General features: G+C 49.4%; 1 protein-coding gene across 1 annotated transcript in view; it reads right to left on the bottom strand.

Annotated features, from left to right (window-relative positions):
* Positions 1-22670, bottom strand: part of ITGB3 (integrin subunit beta 3) — a 55154-nt gene that overhangs the window by 11074 nt on the left and 21410 nt on the right. The window contains 11 exon segments of the mRNA XM_030297055.2: positions 1714-1810; positions 2975-2992; positions 2994-3199; positions 9134-9563; positions 11025-11159; positions 11862-11951; positions 12377-12472; positions 15024-15185; positions 15816-15978; positions 17552-17804; positions 18937-19132. Of these exon segments, the coding sequence (XP_030152915.1) occupies positions 1714-1810; positions 2975-2992; positions 2994-3199; positions 9134-9563; positions 11025-11159; positions 11862-11951; positions 12377-12472; positions 15024-15185; positions 15816-15978; positions 17552-17804; positions 18937-19132 (1846 nt within the window).

Genomic DNA, 22670 nt, shown 5'->3' with positions numbered 1-22670 from the left:
CCCTTCCCTCTCTTTCCTTTCCCTCCTGGCTCAACTATTCTCAATAGTTTGTTGGCAAAGCCCTTACATTTCTTCCGTTTCTGCGTCTGATCCAGTGTTCCTCTCCAGAGCCAGCCTTCTTCTCTGACTCCCATCACTTTTTGTAGGCTTCACCCTTCTAATTCTGAAGCCTGTTATTCTGACAGGGAAACTATAGGTGCCCCTCTATCATTTGCACCACGTCCTATAGTGATGCAACCAGACAGGTAAAACTGACACACGATGACGTTAAGCAAATGCACCAAGGTCAACACAAGTACGTGATGGAACAGAACTAAAACAGGAGTCTCAGAGCATACCAGGCTTGAACTCAATGATTGCTTCTCGGCCTTTTGGCTAAGATCAAGTATAGTATCAGACTTGAACTCAATGAGCCTCCCGAAAACTAGTGGTATAAGAGTACAGTGGAAAGAGTAGGGATTTCCAGATTCAGTTCTAAGCTTAACTTGTTCGGGCAAGTTATGTAGCTTTCCTGAGATTCAGTTTCCTCATCTGCAAAATGAAGATAACAACAGTACCACAGTTCTACTCAACTAGGTGGCTGAGGAAAAGACAAGATCATGTGTATGAAAAGATACTTGCCTAACTTTTATAAGTTACACATTCCATACAAACAAGCATTTATCTTTATGATTATCATGGCACGGGGTAGGGGGTAACAGAAATATGTTCAACTAACCTGAGATTCCCCTCTGGTCTAGGTAATAAAAACATCTCACATCTCTCTCAGCAGTCTCCCGCCTGAGCTAATCACAGCATACCAATTCTCCTCAGGAGGCAAAGCCGTCTCTTCAAACTCAATCTCCAAATCACGCCCCTCATCCCCCCCCACCAGCCCCACTTCTGATATTAGCCAAAGGATCCAGAGAGCTGACCCTTTTCTGTAACACCCCCATCCAGAAGCCGATGACTGGCTGTGTCTCACTGTGGCTCTCACTGAAAACATGTTTCCTGCCTTCGTGAGAGACAGCTATCTCAGGAGAGATTGCCATCTCCCTAGACCAACCAATGCCTAGCTGACCCAGATAACCACATCAGATGTGCTGACAGCAACAAAGATTATCCCCCTTTCGGTCAAGGTGAAATTCAAACTAGAATGACTGCAGGCAAGAGTTTTGCTCACCATGTATTTTTATCTGTCTTATTCTAGGAAGGGCTCCAGAGAGCCAAAAAAGGCTACAGCATTATGATTTTAGCTAAAATCCATAAGGGTGAAGGTTTCCCTCCAAACCAGCAGAGCAGTATGCCTGGGCATTGCTTAACACTCTCAGTTAAGTAAACTCAGTAAATGGTTACTAGCTTCCTAAACTGACGTCACCTAGCCTAGGTTTCTTCATCCGTAAAATGGGATGCATTGTCTTCCTTTCCCTGGGGAGGTCAAGTTAGGGTTGATTTCTACATACTTTAAAAGTTGTCTGTAGGGTCTTGCTGAGTCTGTGGGTTCCAGGAAGCAGCAGAATGGGGAGGGACTGTGGAACAAATTAGCAGAGGGCACAAGAGGACTCAGGGAAGCTGGCCTTTATTAAGTGCCTCGTGTGCATCAGGTCTGTACAACATGCCTTTGAGGCCGGGATTACTCTTCCATTTTACTGATGAGACATAGACACGTTCTGGGATCAACTGAAAACTTCCGCAGCCGCATATGTGCGCGATTCTAAGACATGCTGAACTTACTGAGCTCCTTCACAGACTCAATCTCATCACGACAGTAACGGCTGCAGGTATTTTCTTTACGTAGGTCTCCCCGGTCAAATTTCTTACACTCCACACACTCCCTAAAAGAGAGATGACACAGAGATTAAGACAAGGGAGGAGAGGGACGCCTGGGTGGCTCAGTCAGTTAAGCATCCGACTTAGGCTCAGGTCATGATCTCGCCGTCTTCGAGTTCGAGCCCCGCGAGTTTGAGCCCCGCGTCAGGCTCTGTGCTGACAGCTCAGAGTCTGGAGTCTGTTTGAGATTCTATGTGTCCCTCTCTCTGCCCCTCCCCCAGTTGCACTCTGTCTCCCTCTCTCTCTCAAAAATAAATAAACAAAAAAGACGAGAGAGGAACAAACCTACGTGTGTGTCAGTCCAGCTCTGACCTCCACACACCAGAAAGCTGCCCCACCTCGGAAAACAAACACCGAAACAAAAACCCCTGTAAGGCAATTCTGGGGGACCCAGAGGGTCGGGTCTGGAGTTCAGGGGTGGGAGTTCCTCCTCACCCAGAGGCAGGGCCTGGCAGGCAGAAGGCCCCAGTCCCCTCATTAAACTTCTTCATGTCCCATCCGAGAGTGTGACAGGAGGTGAGGCGTGTGCCACTTCCAGGAGCCTTAAAGGCAGAACCGGTCATGTAATCTGGGGAACCAGCACAAAAGAGATGTCAGGTCCCTTGTTCAAAAATCCCTAAGCATTACAAGACAGTGCCGGCAGAGCGGTAAACCAAGCATGGGGCCCTTCTAAGCACAGGGCTCTATACGAATGCACAGGTCGCATGCCTATGAGCCCAGCCCTGCTTAAAGTGCAAGAGAAATAGCAGGAGCTTCCCCTGACCCCAGATGAGTGGAGTTTGTACTAGCGAACATCTCCTGTTTCACAGAATCCTTCATAACTCCAGCCCAACTCTCCCACAGGATCGGAACATGAGAACGTTCCCCAGAAGTTCCCTGGTTTAGCCTTCCTCCCAACTCAGGGATCAGGATGCCATCCCAGGAGAGGGGTTTCTCCAACTGGAGTCCAGCGGGTGCTACTTTGGCCCCTGCGTGGTTGGCTACTACCTCCATCTTTGCCCAAACTTTTCCATGGGAAGAGGAAAGCTAGCCTCTTAGCTGCAGCGGACGCCTCCTCCTGAAGCTTGGCGAATAAGAACCTGGAGGGTTGGGGATTCTAGCCTGGGGGACCCCTCCCTCCTTCTAGCACCCCGACTGGCTCCAACTCACTTCTCTGCCCACTCACCTTCTTAAAGGTGCAGGCGTTCAGGGCAGGTGGGGCACTTCTCACAGGTGTCCCCGTAGGAGCCGGGCTGGATGCACACGCAGCTGCCGCACTCACACTTGCCCCGGCCGCTGCACAGCAGCCCGTTGCTGGACATGCAGGTGTCGGTGCGCGTGGTGCAGTTGCAGTAGAAGCCGGTCCAGTCGGAGTCACACAGACAGTCCCCACAGCTGCACTGGCCGTGACCTGAAAGCACACAGCCCGAGGGGGCGGGCAGCAGGTGAGGGGCCCCAGCCCGCGGCTCAGCCTGCTCTCCAGCTTTACCCTCATCCACCCTCCTCCCACGGCCACTCATTAACACCCCACGGAAGCGTCACCACCTTCTATCCTTATAGCCTCACGCTGCTAGCTCCTGCCTTGACGCCCTTTCGTCCTGTGATCGCTACCAAACTCCCACTTACCTTTCAAAGCTCAACTCAAAAGTTCCTTCCTCCCATAACTTTTTCTGACCTCCCCAGAGCAAATTAACTGTCTACTACGTGTTCTCTCAGCACTTACATATACCTCTATCTTAACCCTCATGACCAGCCCATTTGCTTGCCTATCTGTTTCTCTTTCTAGATTTTGAGCTCCACAGTGAGAGAGGACATATCAATTTGTCCGTCGGTAGGGATTAGCGTAACGTCTGAAATACAGTAGGCATGCAATTAATGTTTCTTTATCCATTTATGCAACAAATATTTATTGAGCTCACGCTGGGCACTGGAGATTCGGCAGTGAATGAGATAGGAAGGTCCCTATTACCATGGAGCTTATGTCCTAGTTAAGTTCCTGGGTAGGGTGCCTGGTGGCTCAGTTGGGTTAAGCATCTGACTCTTGATTCAGCTCAGGTCATGATCTCACGGTTTGGTTAGTGGTCAAGCCCTGCATCAGGCTCTGGGCTGACAGCCTGGAGCCTGCTTGGGATTCTCTCTCTCCCTCTCTCTCTCTCTCACACACAAAATAAGTAAATAAACATTAAAAAAGAAAAAAAAAATCCTGGGAACCACACACACATTCACCAGCATGTGCCCTGTGTTGTATTATCACAGTACTGCAGAGAGCCATCAGCCCTAGTAGGAAAGACCTACTCACTCATTTTGCATGAATGTAGGAATGGGAAAGAGAGATTGGGGTGGGGGGTAGGTTGTAAATGCAGGTGTTAACTCTCGTGCTACATCCCCCTAATCACTTAACAAGGCTTGAAAACTTGGCTCTCCCAAACTCAGAAGAAAAGGTGACTCATTCTCAAGGATTCCGAATCGGGAAGAAGTGGATGAATAATAAAAATCTGACTGTTAATCAGAGGAAAGGCAGGGAGCCAAGGGGAAGTAACGTCAACAGGTCTGAAAATCATGTCACTGTGTGAGCGGATGGGCCCCAAGATGGTGGAGGAGAGCGAGGTGCATAGGCTCAAACAGACACTAGCTGGCATCTTCTGCTCCCCAGGGACCCCAGTGGGTCTGACTAGCGGCCCTTGGTCAATGAGTCTCTCTGCCAGTGATCCTAGCACCATCCTCTAGTAATACACTTGAATTATACTTGAATACACTGGCATTCAAGACTCAGACACACCTTCGCTGCCTTGGAAAGAGATGTCTGCTTCTTTCTGGATGGTAAACATAAGGTCAGCTGCCCCAGCTCCAAATATCTGGAGAGTAGAGCCCGCTCCACCCGGAGGCAAACGGAATGGTCTTGTGTAACCTTTGTCCACCAGTCATTGGCCAAGGTCTGAGGGCAAGATGGCTCCTGTCAGCTGAAGATAATTCCAAGGAAGGGGCAGCTGTGAGCCATTATCAGCAGCCCTAACAGCAGCTGGAGAGGCCCCAAAGTGTCTACTACAAGCAGCTTTCAGTGGTGGCTCCCGAACAGGGAAAGGCAGACGCCACAGAGGTCTGGCACCACCCGGAGGCCTCCGCCTCCTCAGAAACCCTTGTCCCATAGTGTTTCCTTTGTGAGGCCAAACAAAGTAACCTTTGAGAAGATGGTCTGCCAGGCCAGCCACGGAGCGAGGCTGGAAGTAGAGTGGCGGGCCGGAGCCGGCAGGCCGAGCCCGAGCCCTGGCAGGGTCAGCCCTCAGAAGGAAGCTACAGTGTGGTAATGTCACAGGACTGGCATCCCTCCAGCAAAAGGGTGGCTGAGCCTGGGTTCACAGCAAAGTCAGAGGAGGAGGGTGAGAAATGAAGAGAGAGTGTAAGAGGAGGGAAATAGAAAAGAAGGCAGCAGGGGAGGGGTGGAGATGAGGGAGGAGGAGGGGTAAGGGAGGAGCAAGTATTTTAGGTCAGAGGGAATGACCTCTCCCTATAGAGCGTGACCCCCAGGCCGATGCTCAGCCCCACTCCTCTCTGCCTTATGAGCCGACCCTTTATCTGACATCCTACTTCCTCCATGAAGCCACCCAGGCCTCCTCTGTCCACACTGAGTCTCTCTCCAGGAGACTCCTATAACATTCCCCAGGGACAACTCACTTCTTTTCTTTTTTTAATTTTTTTAAAATGTTTTATTTATTTTTGAGAGACAGAGAGACAGAGTGAGAGTGTGTGGAGGGGCAGAGAGAGGGGAAGACACAGAATCGGAAGCAGGCTCCAGGCTCTGAGCTGTCAACACAGAGCCCAATGCAGGGCTCAAACTCACAAACCACGAGATCATGACCTGAGCCGAAGTTGGACGCTTAACCAACTGAGCCACCGAGGCGCCCCAAGGACACCTCACTTCTAAGATCTGGCACGTTCTGCCTCATGTTGTGAATTATCCTCAGGTAAGTTAATTAAGGGCAAAACTGTCTTATTCATGCCTCCCTATCCCACAACACTACAGCACAGAACCTGGCTCAGGGGTGTCTGATCAATCTATGCTCATGGATGTGGTAGGCGGAAGAGTCCCTCGGGGAGAAGGATGCACTCCCTGATGTTTCCGACCGAGGTGCTGATAACAGATGACCACAAAAGACCATGCCTCCAGCGGGGAGGGGGAAGGCCAGAGGCTGGGGAAATGGCTAAGTCATAGCATGCCCCCCACGTGAGCCACTGCTTGCAGCAAAGAACAGACCAGGCCAGCAGCCCAGGGAAGAGACAATGGTGAACTGGTCTACAAACTGAGCGGTCAGGAATCACGCATGCCCCCTGTTCACCCGTGTGGACTGAGTGCCTGGCACAGAACAGGTGCTCAATAAGTGTGTGTCCCTGAGCATCCGTCACTGGGGAGTGTGACGGCGGCACCACAGGATCCAGACCTGCAGCCAGTAGGCACACAACACCCGGGCTGGCAGTGGGGGAGGGAGGCCTCTGAGCGGCTGCCTGGGGTTCCCTCGTGAACTGGGTGGAGCGCATTGCTGACGAGCTGTGCTTGCACCAGTGAGAGACAGGAAGCAGGCTGCTGAACCCGACGGCTTTGTTTCGCAGCATCGGTGGAGCCAGCAGCTGAAGGAAACACACTCTGCCCTCGGTCCCTCCCACCCAGCCTCATACCAGACCAGGAACCATGAGGCTTGGAGGAGAAGTGGCCCTCCCTCTGTCCCTGGTGCCCCCAAGGGGCTATCTGTAGGCCTCACGTAGGACAACCCTCTTCCCCTCAGCCCCAGCCTACTCCCCGTGGTCTCCCACATCAAACTTACCATTCCTTTTGGTACTCTGAATATGATGTAAGTACTATTCACTAGTAAAATGAGCTGAAATTCCTCCCTCACCCTCTAATTCAAACTGCTGTGGGGGGTCCATGCCTGATCTCTTTCTCCCCTAATCTCCCTGCTACCATTTTTTTCCAATCTTTGTCAAATTTTGCTGACATGAATAAAGGAAACAATGTTGTAGATAATAAAAAGAAGTCTTTTTTATGTGACTTGGGCATGCTTTAGAATGACATAGATTCATGGGGCACCTGGGTGGCTCAGTCAGTTAAGCCTCCGACTTCAGCTCAGGTCATGATCTTATGGTTTGTGAGTTCGAGCCCCATGTCGGGCTCTGTGCTGACAGCTTAGAACCCGGAGCCCGCTTCGGATTCTGTGTCTCCGTCTCTCTCTCTCTGTGCCCCTCCCTCACTCATGCTCACTCTCTCTCTCTCTCTCTCTCCCTCTCAAGAATAAATAAACATTAAAAAAATTTTTTTTAAGTTTTTTTAGAATCAAATTGTTTTTTTAACATTTCTTATTGAGAGACAGAGACCGAGCATGGGCACAGAGGAGCAAAGAGAGAGGGAGACACAGAATCTGAAGTAGGCTCCAGGCTCTGAGCAGTCAGCACAGAGCCCGACGTGGGGCTGAAACTCACAAACTGCAAGATCATGACCTGAGCTGAAGTAGGATGCTTAACCAACTGAGCCACCCAGGTGCCCCCTTTTTAATTTTTTTAAAAGAATGACATAGATTTACCTTTCTAATCAAGCTTTCTTTTATATATATATATATATAAATTTTAAAGTTTATTTATTTGAGAGAGAGAGCAAGCTCAAGCAGGAGAGGGGCAGAGAGAAAGGGAGAGAGAATCCCAAGCAAGCTCCACAGTGGCACCAAGAAGCCCATCGTGGGGCTTAAACTCACAAACCCTGAGATTGTGACCTGAGCCGAAATCAAGAGTCAGTTAACCATCTGAACCACACTGGCAGCCCTTTCTAATCAAGCTTTCTTAAAGACAGATGTTAAAGTGAACATCTGGTTGGATTAGTTCGGCTCCTTTAAGCCCCATTGCAAAGGAAGCCAATCTGCGCCATAGATTTGATCACCAAAGAAGCCAATTATAATCTGTGTTAATTCACCACACAACACACCCATAAACCAATCCTAAACAACTGGCAAATATCTTTGATCTCTCTGTCACAAGAGGAATCAAGCCTCAGAGACCATAATCCAGCAAAAACCTATCCCCAGTGCCCCAGGAACTACTCAGGCTGCCTAGTTGCCTCTGCGAGTATTGTCAGCACATACAGACGACATTCACATTAGTTCCACTTGGTCTAGCTGGGGAAGTAGCCTAGGAGCAGTCTTTAGGGCAAGGAAAGACCAGGTTGAGATTTTCAGTGGGCCTCAAGACTCTACTGAATTTTGTAATGAGAAGGACAAAAACTCGGTATCCTGCAGGTAGAAGGAGCCAAAATCGTAACCCCCAGTTTGCAGGCTGGGCCTCTCAATGGCAATCCTTTCTCATGTCTGTGCTGTCCAGCATGCCAGCCACGAGCCATGTGGAGCTCCTGAGCAACAGAGGAAATGAATTTTTCATTTTTCATTTTTCATTTATTTTTTTAATTTTTTTAAGTTCATTTGAGAGAGAGGGAAAAAAAAAAAAACAAACCTCCAATGGGGGAGGGGCAGAGAGAGAGAGAATCCCAAGCAGGCTCTAGGCAGTCAATACCCTGGCAGTGCAGTCAGAGGTTTAACCTACTGAGCCACCCAAGCGCCCCTCATTTTTCATTTAACTTAAATTTATTTAAGTTATAATTCAATGTGACTAATTTACAAATAAATAGCCACACGGGGCTACTATATCTGACAGCACAGATCTAGAATCCAAAACGTTATAGTGCCAATAGCGATAACAAAATAGTGCCAGCATGTAAAAAGAGCTTATGATTTTCCACTCATTGTTCCGAGTGTATTGGCTGTTAAACGTGCCCCATTGCCTTGCTTTTTTACTATTTTCCAAGTCTTGTCATGAAAAGACAAATTCATGTAAAATAATTACTACCAACTTTACTACGTATTCTGATACCATGCAGTTTCCGAATCTGTAACTACTAAAAATCTAATTACCAGCAGCCAGAGATTTTTTTTTTTTTTAACCTAAAAAGGGAGTTGTTCCGCATCCTTGAAATGATCAAGAGCCAGCGATTTAAAGTATTAGCAGAATGGCAGGTGGAAGAAAAGAAAATAACGGTCTTCACCTTCAAGCTCCCCCGCTCATTCCCATGCTCCAGGAGAGCAGAGGCTCACTGCCGCTGTGTACCCCAGGAGCAAGGACGCGGGGAGCAGAGCGGAATTACAGAGAACCTCCTTCCTGTCTTCTGCCGTTGGAGTGGAAGGACCATCCACTCGGCTCTGCCTGCTGGGCCTTCCTGTGCCCACCTAAGCCTCGGCCTAAGTTTCCAGAGGCCGTGGATGTGCGAGCGAGCGTGCGCGGGTACAGGGGCGGGAGGGTGTGCAGTTTCACTCACCTGAGCACATCTCCCCCTTATAGCGGACGCAGGAGAAGTCATCACACTCGCAGTACTTGCCCGTGATCTTGCCAAAGTCACTGCTGTGGCAGACGCACTGGCCACACAGGCACTCGCCCCGCTGGCTGCAGGCGGGCTGGCCCTCCCGGGGGCTGCACTCTTCCTGCTGCGAGGGGCGGTAGTCCTCTTCGGAGCACTCGCACTGGGACCCCAGCCACCCGGGCCCGCAGCGGCACACCCCACACTCAAAGGTCCCGTTGCCATTGTTGCAGCGGCGGCTGTAAGGCTCAGCATGGGCCTGGCACGCACAGTCACAGTCGAAGGTGACCTGAACGGTGAGGCTGTCTTTGAAGCCTACAGGCTTGATGGTGAAGGACTTCTCCCTCTCCTGCGGGCAGCCTCGCACCTTGGCCTCAATGCTGAAGCTCACCTGGGTGGAAAGGAAGACCGCATTCAAACACAGGCGCACCCTGTTATCACTCCAGCCCTGGAGGGAAAGAAGCCCCGCCCTGCCCCGCCCTGCCCTGCCCGGGGAATATCCAAACTGGGTGTCTCATCCCCCAGCAACCTGGAGTTCCTCAGCCTCCAAATGACCAAGGTCTGCAAAGCAAAAAGAAAAGCCTGGGGACAGTTGTCCAGTTATATCTGGTTGGGTGCACAGACATAAATTACAGTCAGGAGAGAGGTTGGTTTTTTTTTTTTTAAATATATATTTATTTTTGGGAGACTGCAAGTGGGGGAAGGGCAGAGAGAAGGACAGAGGATCTGAAGCAGGCTCTGCGCTGACAGACTGACAGCAGTGAGCCTGAGGTGGGCTCGAACTCACGAACTACAAGATTATGACCTGAGCTGAAGTTGGATGCTCAACCAACTGAGCCACCCAGGTGCCCCTGGATGTGTGTGTGTGTGTGTGTGTGTGTGTGTGTGTGTGTGTGTGTTTTAATTCCACCCGTGAAATAAGCCAGCTCAAGCAGAACAGAACCTGTGATCTTATAAAAATTCTTCTCTGGCCAACGAAGCGAGCTGGACTGATTATACACAAGATCAGTCAGCCAGACACACAAAGCACTATATGGCACCACACGATGCCACACAGTGACCAAAGGCTCAGGATCTACTGTTTAATTTCCATATAGTACACCATCACTTGTGCAGTCAAACACCTTTCCGGCCAATATTTCTTAGACAGGATATGTGCACATGTTCTAGAATATAGATAGGTGTACGGACAGATGGATGACCTAGATATAGAGATGACAGAGATACAGATGATAGAGATACAGATGATACCGGTGATAGAGATATAGCTATCCCCCTTTCTGCTTCCCTCCCTCTTCACCAACCCCTCCCCCCATCGGCAGAAGCAGAAGAGAACCAGTAAGGAAAGAAAGCCATAGAGGCCACGGAGGGACCTGAGGGGCAAAATGAACATTTGCGTTCTGGAAGTCTATGACAGTGGGTATTTGGTATTTTTGCCTGTTCCATTTGCTGTTGAATCTCCAGCAGCGAATGATGCCTGGCACAAAGTTGGCGCTCAGCAACTATCTGTAGATGTGACTGCCATTTCACATTGTAGAGGAAAGACAGGTATTACCGTAGGGGAGGCTGGAGACTGGGCCAAAGGTAAGAAATATTTTCATTTGCAATCAACTGTGTGTAAACAAACAGAGGTAAGCTAAACGCAAGTTTTTAAAAAATCTCCGCGTAGCGGAGAAGTTTAGACAACAGGAGTCTCAGAGGAAAAGGTTGGAAGCTCCATTATATCCAACTTGTAATGACCTTCGGGAAGAAGGTGCAGGGGAGGAACGGAAGGGGTGCCCACAGACGCTCAGGGGCACAGGCCAGGGTCAGAGCTGAAGCTTCAGCCCCTGCCCAGCCCAGCCCACCTCACCGTGTCTCCAATCTTGAGTCCGACACAAGACTTGAGGCCAGGGATGACCTCGTTGTTGAGACAGGTGGCGTTGAAGGATAGAGACAGCTCCTCGGGGAGGTCCCGCACTTCCAGCTCTACTTTAGAGCGGATTTTCTGAGCAGAAAGGGGGAAAAAGAAGGTTAAGGAGATGAGCCGAGAGGAAGTAGATAGGAACCAATTCCACCCCAAGTAAAATATCAGGTGGCCATGGACTCACCGCGGCAGTGCTGCGTGCCGGGGTTTGCTTAGAAGCTGCCAGAGGAGAGCATCCTTAGGAGCCTATTTCTTACAATATTTCCTGCCCAAGGCCTGCTCCTCTCTCTCTCTGTCCCCCCTGGTGTCTAGTTGAATCTGGGTAAAATCTAAACCAGCCACACCCTCCTGCAAGCCTCAGAGACATGCAAAAAGGGAGGGCTAGCACTGGTCACCTTGGATAGTAGCTTTTTTTTACCTAATTTTTAACCAACCTCATCTTCCCCTTGGCTCAGCTCCCTCTTCTCTCTATTGTTGGAGCCCTATCCCTCACCCTGTCCTTCCTCATCACCATCCCCAACCTCTCTTTCCTTTCCACCTTCTCTAAGCTCTTCCACCCACTGCTCCTGACACTCCCTGGCATTTCTTTCTGAGCCATTTCCCTCTCAGAAGGCTGCATTCCTCCCAGTGCTGGCCATCAGCTAGCCTCTAGAAGAATAAGAGGAAGGCAGTGAAGGCTGCATAGTGAACTCACATCCAGGACTCCAAAGTCTGCGTTCCCTCCTGGGGAATGCCAAGTGAGGTGGATTCTTAGCAGACCCAACCCCAGTGTGAGACACTTACCCCATAAGCATCAACAATGAGCTGAAGGACGTTGCTGGAATTGGCAGATAGAACCCCCACTGTCGTCCCTGGGATGAGCTCACTATAGTTCTAGAAGGTAAGACAGAGAGATGTGCAAGGCTGACTAAATGAAGAGGGTGATCTCAAAAGCCCTCCCCAAATCAGAATGAGGGTCTTGAAACGAAGATTGAGGGAAGGATGGGATATTTTACTTGTCACTTCCAGGAACAAATATAGCAGTTTTGCAGCCCTGAGAAAAATTATAAAGAACTTCTCACACCCCTCTCCCCCAATAAATTACTCCCCTCCAGCACCACAAACACCAACACACCCATCCCGTGAGGTTCAAGGTTGGAGGAGAGAGACCATAAAAAGGAACCATTTGCCCCTGGGAATAGGCTGGAGGAGGGGCTTTCCTGGTTGGGAAGCATGGCCCGCGCTAGTGTGCCTGGGTTCCCAGAGACAGCTCCACCCAATACAGACCCCACTCGCGAAATCCCTGAAGGCACAGTCACCTGGTAGAGACTGACTACATTTTCCGTTACAGCAAAGATCAAATTGATGTTTTTCTGGGATAGCTTCTCGGTCATCAGCCCCAGAGAGGGATAATCCTGTAAAATGGGAGGATGTGGAAGTCAGTTAAGAATTCACCTGAATTCTACACCTTAGAATTTGGCTGATTTGGGCTGTGGCCCAGACGGTGGTGGTGCTTAAACCTTTTCACGCCATGATCAATGTGAGGCAATGGACTAAATGGCAACACAAACCCAGTTGTGAACTCCAGGGACAGATGAAGAGGCAAAGGCTGGTCAAAGCCAAGCATCTCAGGGCACCTGGCTGGCTCAGTTGGTTGAGTGTCCGACTCTTGATTTTGGCTTAGGTCATGATCTCACAGTTCATGAGACTGATCCCTGCATCAGGCTCTGCACTGACAGCGTGGAGCCTACTTGGGATTCTCACTCCCTCCCTCCCTCTCTGCCCCTCCCTGCACACTGCGTGTGCTCTCTCTTTCTCTCAAAATAAATAAATAAACATTAAAGAGAACCCAGGTGGCTCAGTTGGTTGACAGGGTCATGATCTCATGGTTTGTGAGTTCAAGGCCCTCATCAGGCTTGCTGCTGTCTGCACAGAGCCCACTTCTGATCCTCTGTCTCCATCTTTCTGCCCCTACCCCACACATGCATGCGCACGCACGCGCTCTCTCTATCTCAAAAATAAATAAAACATTTAAAATAAATAAGCATAGGGGTGCCTGGGTGGCTCAGTCGGTTGAGCGTCCGACTTCGGCTCAGGTCATGATCTCACGGTCTGTGAGTTCGAGCCCCGCGTCGGGCTCTGTGCTGACAGCTCAGAGCCTGGAGCCTGCTTCCGATTCTGTCTCTGTCTCTCTCTGCTCCTCCCCCACTCACACTGTCTCTCTCTCTCCTTCAAAAATAAATAAACATTAAAAAAAATTTTTTTTAATAAAATAAATAATCATAGAAAGAAAGAAAGGAAGAAAGGAAACCAAGCATCTTTCTTCCTACTGGACTTTGATGCATTCATACCAGTTAGTTGTCAGGCCTCGTTTTTTCCCCCCCACTAATTCGCTTAACAAACATTGAATGATACACATATTACAGTCTCTGCTGCCAAGGAGCTCAGAGTCTAGTGCCGAAGCCAGGTACATACGACACAAAGCGAAGTGCAAAGAGGGGCGTCGCAAGGGAATGTTGGGGCTCCGAGGAGAGAGGGGCGGGTGACGAGCGGGAAGGAAGGAGGGAGCTGCAAGGCAGAACTCCAAGTCTCCCTACCCACTGCTCTCCATCCAGCATGTGTCAAGCCCCATTTTGAAGCTTCTTCTTGTTTTGCAACTACTGACAAACGCCTCAGCCTGGCGTGCGTAATCCTCCCCAACGTGGTCTCAGCCTTCTGGTCCACACGGCATACACCTCTCTCCCTCTTCCACTGACCACTGAGCTGCCCCCCCCCTCCCCGCCATGGACTGGCCTTCTTTCTGGAAACCCTCCTCCTTCCTTAGGACCCAGCTCGGGTCCCACCTTCTCTGGGAGTCCTTCCTTGACTATCCCAGTTCATGATGAGCTTTCTCCCTTTGAATACCTAAAGCCCTTATTGAGCATGCTACCCCACTGCACACTAATCAATCATGCATCTTGTATTATTGGTAGCACATCTCCTCAACTAAACCAAAAAGGGTAGGACCTTACGTAGTCCCTTTATCCCCCTCAGCCCCTGGTAAGGTGCCTTGCATACATTAGGTGTCAATGATTACTGACTCACCCAGTGCCCGGTCCTGCCCACTTGGACATGGCTGACACCAAAGAACCCAAGCCACAATGGGGATGCTGGTGAACTGCGAATATGTCCCTGGGATCCTAGACCTTGCAGAGAACTCATGAGATCATCCAGCTTGGGGGCGGGGGCGGGGGCGGGGGGGGCGGGGAACTCCCGCCTTTACACAGGTGTACCGTTAAGCCACCTAGACAAGGAGGGGCTATACTGTCTTTAAGAGATGTAGAGTTCACACCTCCCCCCAGATGCCCAGGTATCAGTATTCTGAGGGTCTTACATTTCTTCCTGGCTTACAGCCACTTAACTCCTCTCCTGTTACTTGACCTACTAAAGCCATAGAAAACAACTTAGAAGAAGTCGTCTTCTGTATCAGCTACATCATCCTTTCACCTTCTTCCTTTTTGTCCCTTTAACCTTTCCTCACAGGAACAGATCGCCATTCTTCAGATGATCTTTGTCTCTTTTTCCTCTGTCTTCTTCCAATAATCACAAGTGAGCCCGGTATTCCAAGAAGAGGCTAATCTGTGCACGGTAGACAGGAAGGCCCACTTCCCAGCTGGACCTGCAAAAGTCCTTTGGGTCCATTCTGGATGCCATGCTGCTGCCGCTGCTGTTGCTTCTGCTGCTGGAGGCAGGGGAGGTGGTGGCGACAACGCCACAGCCAGGACCACTTATAATGTCTGTGCAGGCCATACCGGGGGTGAGGGTGTCCAGTTGGTATGGGGGGCAGCGGGAGGACAGGCTGAAACAAGCCTTGCACCCTGCCCAGGGGAAGTGCCGCCATTTCCACATTCACACAAAGACTCTGCCTGGGTTAGGGCAGCCTTGGCCAGAGTGAATTGGGACCATAGGTGGAACCAAGAATCTCACCATGGTAGTGGAGGCAGAGTAATGGTTGTCACTGCCAACGTGGCACTGCCCATCATTGGGCTGGACAATGCCTGCCAGCCTTCCATCCAGCGCAATATGGGTCTTGGCATCAGTGGTAAACACCAGCAAGTGGGAGGCATCATTCCTCCAGCCAATCTTCTCCTGTTGAAAACAACAAAAAGCAAAAGAAAGAAAGCAACTTAAGCCACATCATTGGTAGAAAACAAAGATTCAAGGACTTCCATGCGTGAAGGGCTGAACAAGTCGTCCCAAAGAGGGGCCTCAGTCCCAGTCCTCAGAACACAAGCCAGAGCTTTTCCAAGTTGAAGGTTTCTGTCTCTTAGGAAAAGAGTCTCAGCTGATTAGTTCAGGCAGCTGAAAGACACCTACTTCAACTCCAAATATAACTTTTCCAGTGATAATCACATGGCCCATCTAGAAAGCCACCAGCAAGTACGAGCTGGGCTGGGCTAGAGAAATCCCAACTGAACACCTGCCCGCTTTGCTAAGGTTCAGCTAATCCAGCCTTGACTCTGACACCCTTCTAGAAAAGGTGGGAAGATGCTCTTCCCAGAAAACATCTGGGATCACTGAGGTTCAGAAAAACATCTGCTCTGGCCAGGGAACGATCCAAACAAAGGCTGCATAACAGGAGAAATGTACTGCTCATACTATACAAAACTCTTTGTTCCTCTCTCTTATTTCGCACAGAAACCCCCACAGTTGGACCACCTTCTTCCCCATTTTAATCTACGCCAACCACACCCGCCACTCCCTGCCGTCCAAACTCACATCACAGACTGTAGCCTGCATGATGGCATCAAAGCCACCCTCTGGGGCATCTCGGTTCCGCGACACACTCTGCTTCTTCACTTCCTCATTGAAGCGGGTCACCTGGTCAGTTAGTGTCAGCACATGTTTGTAGCCAAACATAGGCAAGCAGGTGTTCTTCATACTGGTGGAGGGAGGGAGATAATTGAAGCAGAAACCCTAACTGGAAAAGGCTGCATGAGGAGTAAGAGGGAGAAAGGGGGAGACAAGCATGGGTAGCACAAGGCCCAGGCCGATTCCATACAACCGCCGCTACCCAGACTGTTCAGACTCCAAACCCCTCTAATGACCCAAGTCATCATGGTGGCTTTGCCTCCAGCTGGCCTCCAAGATAAGATAGTGAGCTGTGGAACCAGTCTGCCTGGGTTCAAGTCCCAGCTCCTCCACTTACTAGCCATGAGACTGTCATATGATAGGTCAAAATGAGAGGGTCAAAATGATAGGTCATATCTCCTAAGAGTTATTGTGAGGCTTCCATGAGTTGACTCATGGAAAGCGCTTATATCAGAGTGAGGCTCCAGCTGTTACCATCACCTTGGACTTAACACCTCTCCAAGGTAACACTGACACAACAATAAAGCAAAAGCTCATCAACAACTTCATATCCGTGAACCACCAACAAATTGATAGATCTGCACCAGACTAAACCAACCAACAGTTTAACTGATGGCTGACATCTTTACTGGGGAACTTAACAACCCAGACAGAAAGTCTAAAAGGGTACCTCGTATAACTCTGAAAATGAAAAGGTAAATTCATCCATTGTCTGGCTCAGTAACCATCCTTTGAAATGATTACACTCCATGGATGTTCAGAGTCTTACCAATTAAATAAGCCATTCAGTTATAAGCCAAAGTGTCAACAGAAACACACATATCAATTTTCAGACTATTAGAGAGTTCAATAAATATCATTTCCACTCTTTTTATATTCCTCCAGGACTTAATCCCCCTTGCATTTTAACTCTGTAGTACTCATAACCTTGATGATGAGGAGACAATGGAAGCAATCCTTCCGAAATTATAATTCCTCTATTTATTCATCCATAAATGTCTCTCTACTTTTTATCTCCTTTCCCTCTGGTTTTCTCTTGTCTCCTACTTCTTTGTAACAAGACCAAGAAGCTGATGAGTTTTGTTTCTGGAAATTCTCCACCCTTTCTTTTTTCTTTTTTTTTTTTTTTTTTTTAATTTTTTTTAATGTTTATTTTATTTTTGAGAGAGAGAGAGACAGAGAGACAGAGTGCAAGCCGGGGAGGGGCAGAGAGAGAGGGAGACACAGAATCCGTAGCAGGCTCCAGGCCCTGAGCTGTCAGCACAAAGCCCGATGCAGGACTCAAACCCACGAACTGTGAGATCATGACCTGAGCCAAAGTCGGACACTCAACCGACTGAGCCACCCAGGTGCCCCAATTCTCCACCCTTTCTAAATGCCCATCTGTCTAATCCTCTTCCCAAGAGTCACAAAGATTTTGGCAGTTACTACACTCCAAACAGCCTTGGATTCTACTGCCACAATGCTCCGGATCAACAGGCCAGCTCACTTGCCAGACAGGAAGACCAAGGTAGAAAAGAGACAGGATCTGGCCAGACGGCAGCCAACGAATCTACCCCAGAGCTAGAAACAGGCAACAGGACTTGCACCTGCCTGAGACAAAGGCAAGTGATGCTGCCCTGGCTTCTCGAAGAGGGACTTACTCATAGCAGGGGTTTTTGAGGGCCTCTGGTGGGGAGATGTACATGTATGGTGACACAGGCTTGTCCACAAAAGCCCCAAAGCCAATCCGCAAGTTACTGGTGAGCTTGCGCATCTGGGAGGCCAGCTTGGTGCCCAGGTTCTGGATGCTCCACAGATCATCCTTCATGGAGTAAGACAGGTCCATCAAGTAGTAGATGTCCACAGGGTAATCCTCCACCTGCCGGACTCGGATGGAGAAAATCTTCGAATCATCTGGAAGGCAAGAGGATGTTTGTTTTTCTCCTTTTCCCCCTCTGAGACTTAATAAGTGGATTGGACACAGTTGGGATTGAGTAACTTCTTGATCAAACCAGACTGGAAAGCCCTGGTCCTTTCTCTTCTCCCCCTAATTCTATTCCTCTTACAATTCTTGATCCTTTTATTTTATTTATTTATTTATTTATTTATTTATTTATTTATTTATTTATTTAGAGAATGAGCAGGGGAGGGGCAGAGGGAGAGAAAAAGAGAGAGAGAGCGAGCGAGAGAGAGAGAGACCCAAGCAGGCTCCATGTTTCACGCTGAGCCAGACACGGGGCTTGATCCCACAACTGTGAGATCATGAGCTGTGCCAAAATCAAGAGTGGGATCCTTAACCAACTGAGCCACCCAGGCACCCCAATCCTCTTATTTTAACCTCTTTTTTTTTTCCACCTAAAATTCTCCACCCTTTCTAAATGCCCATCTGTCTAACCCTCTGGGTCCCAAGGGTCACAGAGGTTCTGGCAGTCACAACACTTTCAACTCTGTAAAAGGCACGAACTATGTCCCACCCTCCTCCAAACCCCCTAGCACCTAACACATGCCTTGCATGAAGAGGGTACTTGGTAAAATTCTTCTTGATGTAATTGGAGAGTCTAAATCAATGCTTCAAAAAGCCTGTCTCAGCCTAATCCTTGTCCCCCGAAAGTCTCCTGCCCCTATTTTATCTGCCGCCATGACTTTGCCCTAATCTTACCTGGAAAGGGGGCTTACAATTACAGATTACTTTCTCATTTTGTATCTCATCGGAGCCTCAACACAAAGCTGTAAGTTAGGTAAAACAAGCATTGGGAAAAGAAGAAATAAACATTTTTTCCAGTTCCTACTATCTTAGAAGAGTTAAGTAACTTGCGCAAGGTCAGATAGCTAATATATGGGGCAGTCAAGATTCAAACTCAGATCTTTCTGATTTGAAGTCCCAATACCTTTCATTTTCTTCTGTTCTCCTGCCCATACCGCCCCCAACATCTTTCTCTTCCCACCCCATTTCCATCGTGAGCTACATTCCCAAGGTTCAGGCCTCCACCTTGTACCCTGTGCCCATCTGTCCAGGATCTCTCCCCAGAAAGAGCCCCATCCCTACCTGGCCGGAGCCGGAGCGCAATCCTCTGGGGGCTGACTTGAGTAATCTGGGAGCTGTCTCCAGAGCCCTTGTCGCTGAGGGGCCTGGCCTCTAAGATGCGGGCCTCACTGACGGGGAACTCGATGGACTCCAAGGCACAGTTATCCTTCAGCAGATTCTCTTTCAGGTTACAGCGGGGCGAGCCCAGAGGGAGGGCCTGTAAGACAAGAGCCCAAGGTGAGGCCCTGTGGTCAGAGCCATGTGGCTCTCTGCGTCCTGCAGGCTTTGCCAACTCCCAACAGCCTAGAGTTTACCCAGCACTCCGGAGCTAAACCAGCATAAATGAACTCGGGTGGTCCCTCCTAAGATAGCCCATTGTACAGAAGAGGGAAATTGAGGCACCAGAAATGCTGGGCGAGCGCCTGTTGGTGGATTGATAGCTAGGAAGAGGGCCAGTAGAGTAGGATGCCTGTTAGACCAGCAGTTTTCAAACAGAAATGCAACCCGCACATGAGTCCCAGAAATCAATGTAGAGGATCTCAACCATCAGTGTATTAAATAAAGTACAGAGCACAGGAGTAGACTGGCAGAGACTCTTCAGCACTGCCTCTTACTAGCTGGCTCCGAGGGCAAGTCACAGAAGCTCTCCATGCCTCGATTCCTTAGCTGTCATGTGAAGATAATAATAGCCCCCCACACAGGGATGTTATGCAGGACTAAATAAGACAATGCACATGAAACACAGAGTATAGTGCCTGCCCGAGGATAAGTGCTCAATAAAAGGTAGCTATTGTTATGAGACGCTCTATAAATAGTTCCTGGATAAGTCGGTTATAAATAAACTCCACAAGCTGGGGCAAATCCCATGATGCCAGGCACTGACCAGAGCCTCCCCTATCACTTTAAGCTTCCTCCCTTACCCTGGACACAGGGCATTGAGCACCCTTCCAAAAACCCTGGCGTATATCCCACGGCCCTCGGAAGCTCGGTGTGTGTCTACACTGGAGTACTGAGTGGGGGGCATGCTGCACTGGAAAGAAATCAGGAAACAGGCTCAATCCTAGGTCTACCACTAATGAGCACGTGACCCCAGATAAGTCATTTCACGCCTTTGAGCCTCAGTTTCCTCACCTGTGGGACGAGGGGGTCAGGTGACATGGTGTTTTCAGTTCCTTCCTGCCCTGACGTCCAGCACATTTAGCCAGCACTGTGTGGGCACAGATCCAGGAGGGCTCCTTGCCAGGTTGGGAGAACTGGCCGGAAAGCCGGAAAGCCCTTCCCTGGACCTATTTCACAATATTTAGGCCTTCAGGCCCTCAATCCTCACCCCCATCCCTACCCACTCCCTCTCACAACCATTTCCAGAAGTCAGCTGAACAGCCCGCACCAATATCCCAGAAAAACTGGTGTTAACATTTACTGAGAACTCACCGCATATCCCGCACAGCGACACGCACTTTATGTGGACACAGCTCCCTCGTGCTGGAACTGTTGTTATTTTATAAGTGAAAAACCTGAGGTCCGGAGGCTTCACAAATGAGGAACCCGATCTTGCAGGAAAGACATCTAAGGCTTGGAGAAGTTAAGTAACTTGCCCAAAGTTACAGAGCTAAGAATGGCAGAAGAGAGGTCTAACTAGATTATCTGACTGTAATTATCCTCTTAAAGTGATAGTTTGTATTAAATTCTGTATAGAGTGAGGAACAAGGCAGAGAAACAGGAGTGTGGAAGCGACGGTCCTGGGAAGAGTCACACCTGAGAATGCCCGGGTAGGGAACAGAATGCAGGATGGGGATGTGGCTGGTGTGGGAAGGATAGATAATGTTCTGCCTCCTTAGCCCCTGCAGGTGACTAGTAGCCATATTGCCAAGGGAGGGATGTGGCCACAAGGAACCATCCATACTCAAAAAATCAGGACTCTGTAGCCTAAAACTCCTCCTGATGCTTGAAGTCTCTCTCCCTCTCATGCCCAGCCCTTGCCTGATAGACTGAAAGTCTTCCCCATGTGGAGGGAAACATGAAACCAATAGTGTTATAGACTGAATGTCTGTATTCCCCCTAGAACTCACATGTTAAACCCTAACCCCCAAGGTATTAGGAGGTTGGGCCTTGAGAGGTGATTAGGTCTTGAGGTGGAGCCCTCATGATGGGAGTAGTGCCCTTAAAAAAAGGCCCCATGGGGCACGTGGGTGGCTCTGTCAGTGAAGCATCTGACTTCGGCTCAGGTCGTGATCTCACGGTTCATGAGTTTGAGCCCCGTGTCGGGCTCCGTGCTGACAGCTCAGAGCCTAGAGCCTGCTTCAGATTCTGTGTCTCCCTCTCTCTGTGCCCCCCACACACTCTCTCTCTCTCAAAAATAAATAAAACATTTAAAAAAAAATTTTTTAAGAAAAAGGGTCCCAGAGAGCTCCCTGGCCCCTTCTGCCATGTCATAGCAAAAAGACAGCCACTATGACACAAAATTTGCTGGTACCTTGATCTTGGACTTCTCAGCCTCCAGAATTATGGGAAATAAATGTTTGTTCTCAAGCCATCCAGCCTGTGGTATTTTAAGTTTATTTATTTATTTTGAGAGAGAAAGAAAGAGTTAGCATGGGTGGGGGGGGGGGGGCAGAGAGAGAGAAAGAGAGAGAGAGAACCCTGATGCAGGGCTCGATCTCACAAACCGTGAGATCATGACCTGAGCCAAAACCAAGGGACGCTTAACCGACTGAGCCACCCAGGCCCCCCTATGGTATTTTTGTTATAGCTGCCTGAATAGACTAAGAGAAACGGAATGAGGACCATCCTGGCCCGGGCAAAAAGTGGAAAAAGCTTCTGGAAGTTGGCAGCTTCCTTCTTTCCCTCTCAGCTTCATGAGTATGAGGTGATTAAATGACATCAGCAGTGGGAAACAGTGCAAAGGACTTAACCTTCTTGGCCCAAAAGATTCCAACGGGGACATCACAGATCCTCCAAATCTCTGGGATAGATGAAAATGTCCTCTCCGCTCCCAGCCCTGGCCAAGGACAGACGGCGGGGTGAACTTATGGGCACTTGGAGTTTTTGTGCCCAATCTTCTCTGGCTGCCCCTGCACATCTCTCCCAACCCCTCTCCCCCAGGAAACATCCTCCTGCTCACAGTGCTCCCTACCTTATCTCTGAGCCCAGCTACCCGCAAAGCCCCAGGGAGAAAACCTTCCAAAAAAGGCAATGACTGGAGAGACCAAGATGCATGGAGGAGCTGACCCTTTCCAGTACTAAGACATTTGCCAAAGGAGAGAGCAAAGGGGAGACCAGGGAACTGAAGGAGAGCAGCAAGGCCTTCGTGGGTCTTTAAGCTGCACCCTTGAAGGCGGGGTTTCTTGACTGCCCATTTCCCAATATGACAGTGCTTATTACGAGAAGGTTTGAAGTACTAAGCCCTGCTGATAGTCCTTATGGTTTGTTATGAATTTCCTTAGAAATAGAAACACTGACAAACAAAAACTGTCTCCCTCCCTCCTTCTGCGGTCACTGACATCAGAGGTCAGGAACATAACAGGCGGGCCCTTCAGCCACGCTCTCCCAGAGAGCCTCCTGTCCCGGGAGGATACCAAGGTGGTGACCTCAACACACTTGGGCAACATTCCCTTTCTTAATAACCCAGATTAGGAAGGTAGAAGGAATGTCTCTAGGTTACTCAGAGAAAAAAACTGAAAGGAGGGAGGACGAAGGTTAAAGTTCCAGTTCCTGGTGAAACTGGACGTGACACAAAAAGGGCAGAAATAACCAAG

This window comes from Lynx canadensis, chromosome E1 (assembly GCF_007474595.2).
Source record: "Lynx canadensis isolate LIC74 chromosome E1, mLynCan4.pri.v2, whole genome shotgun sequence".
In the NCBI taxonomy this organism is placed as follows: domain Eukaryota; kingdom Metazoa; phylum Chordata; class Mammalia; order Carnivora; family Felidae; genus Lynx; species Lynx canadensis.
Note: the sequence above shows the minus strand (reverse complement) of the source record. Positions and strands in the feature narration are given on the sequence as shown.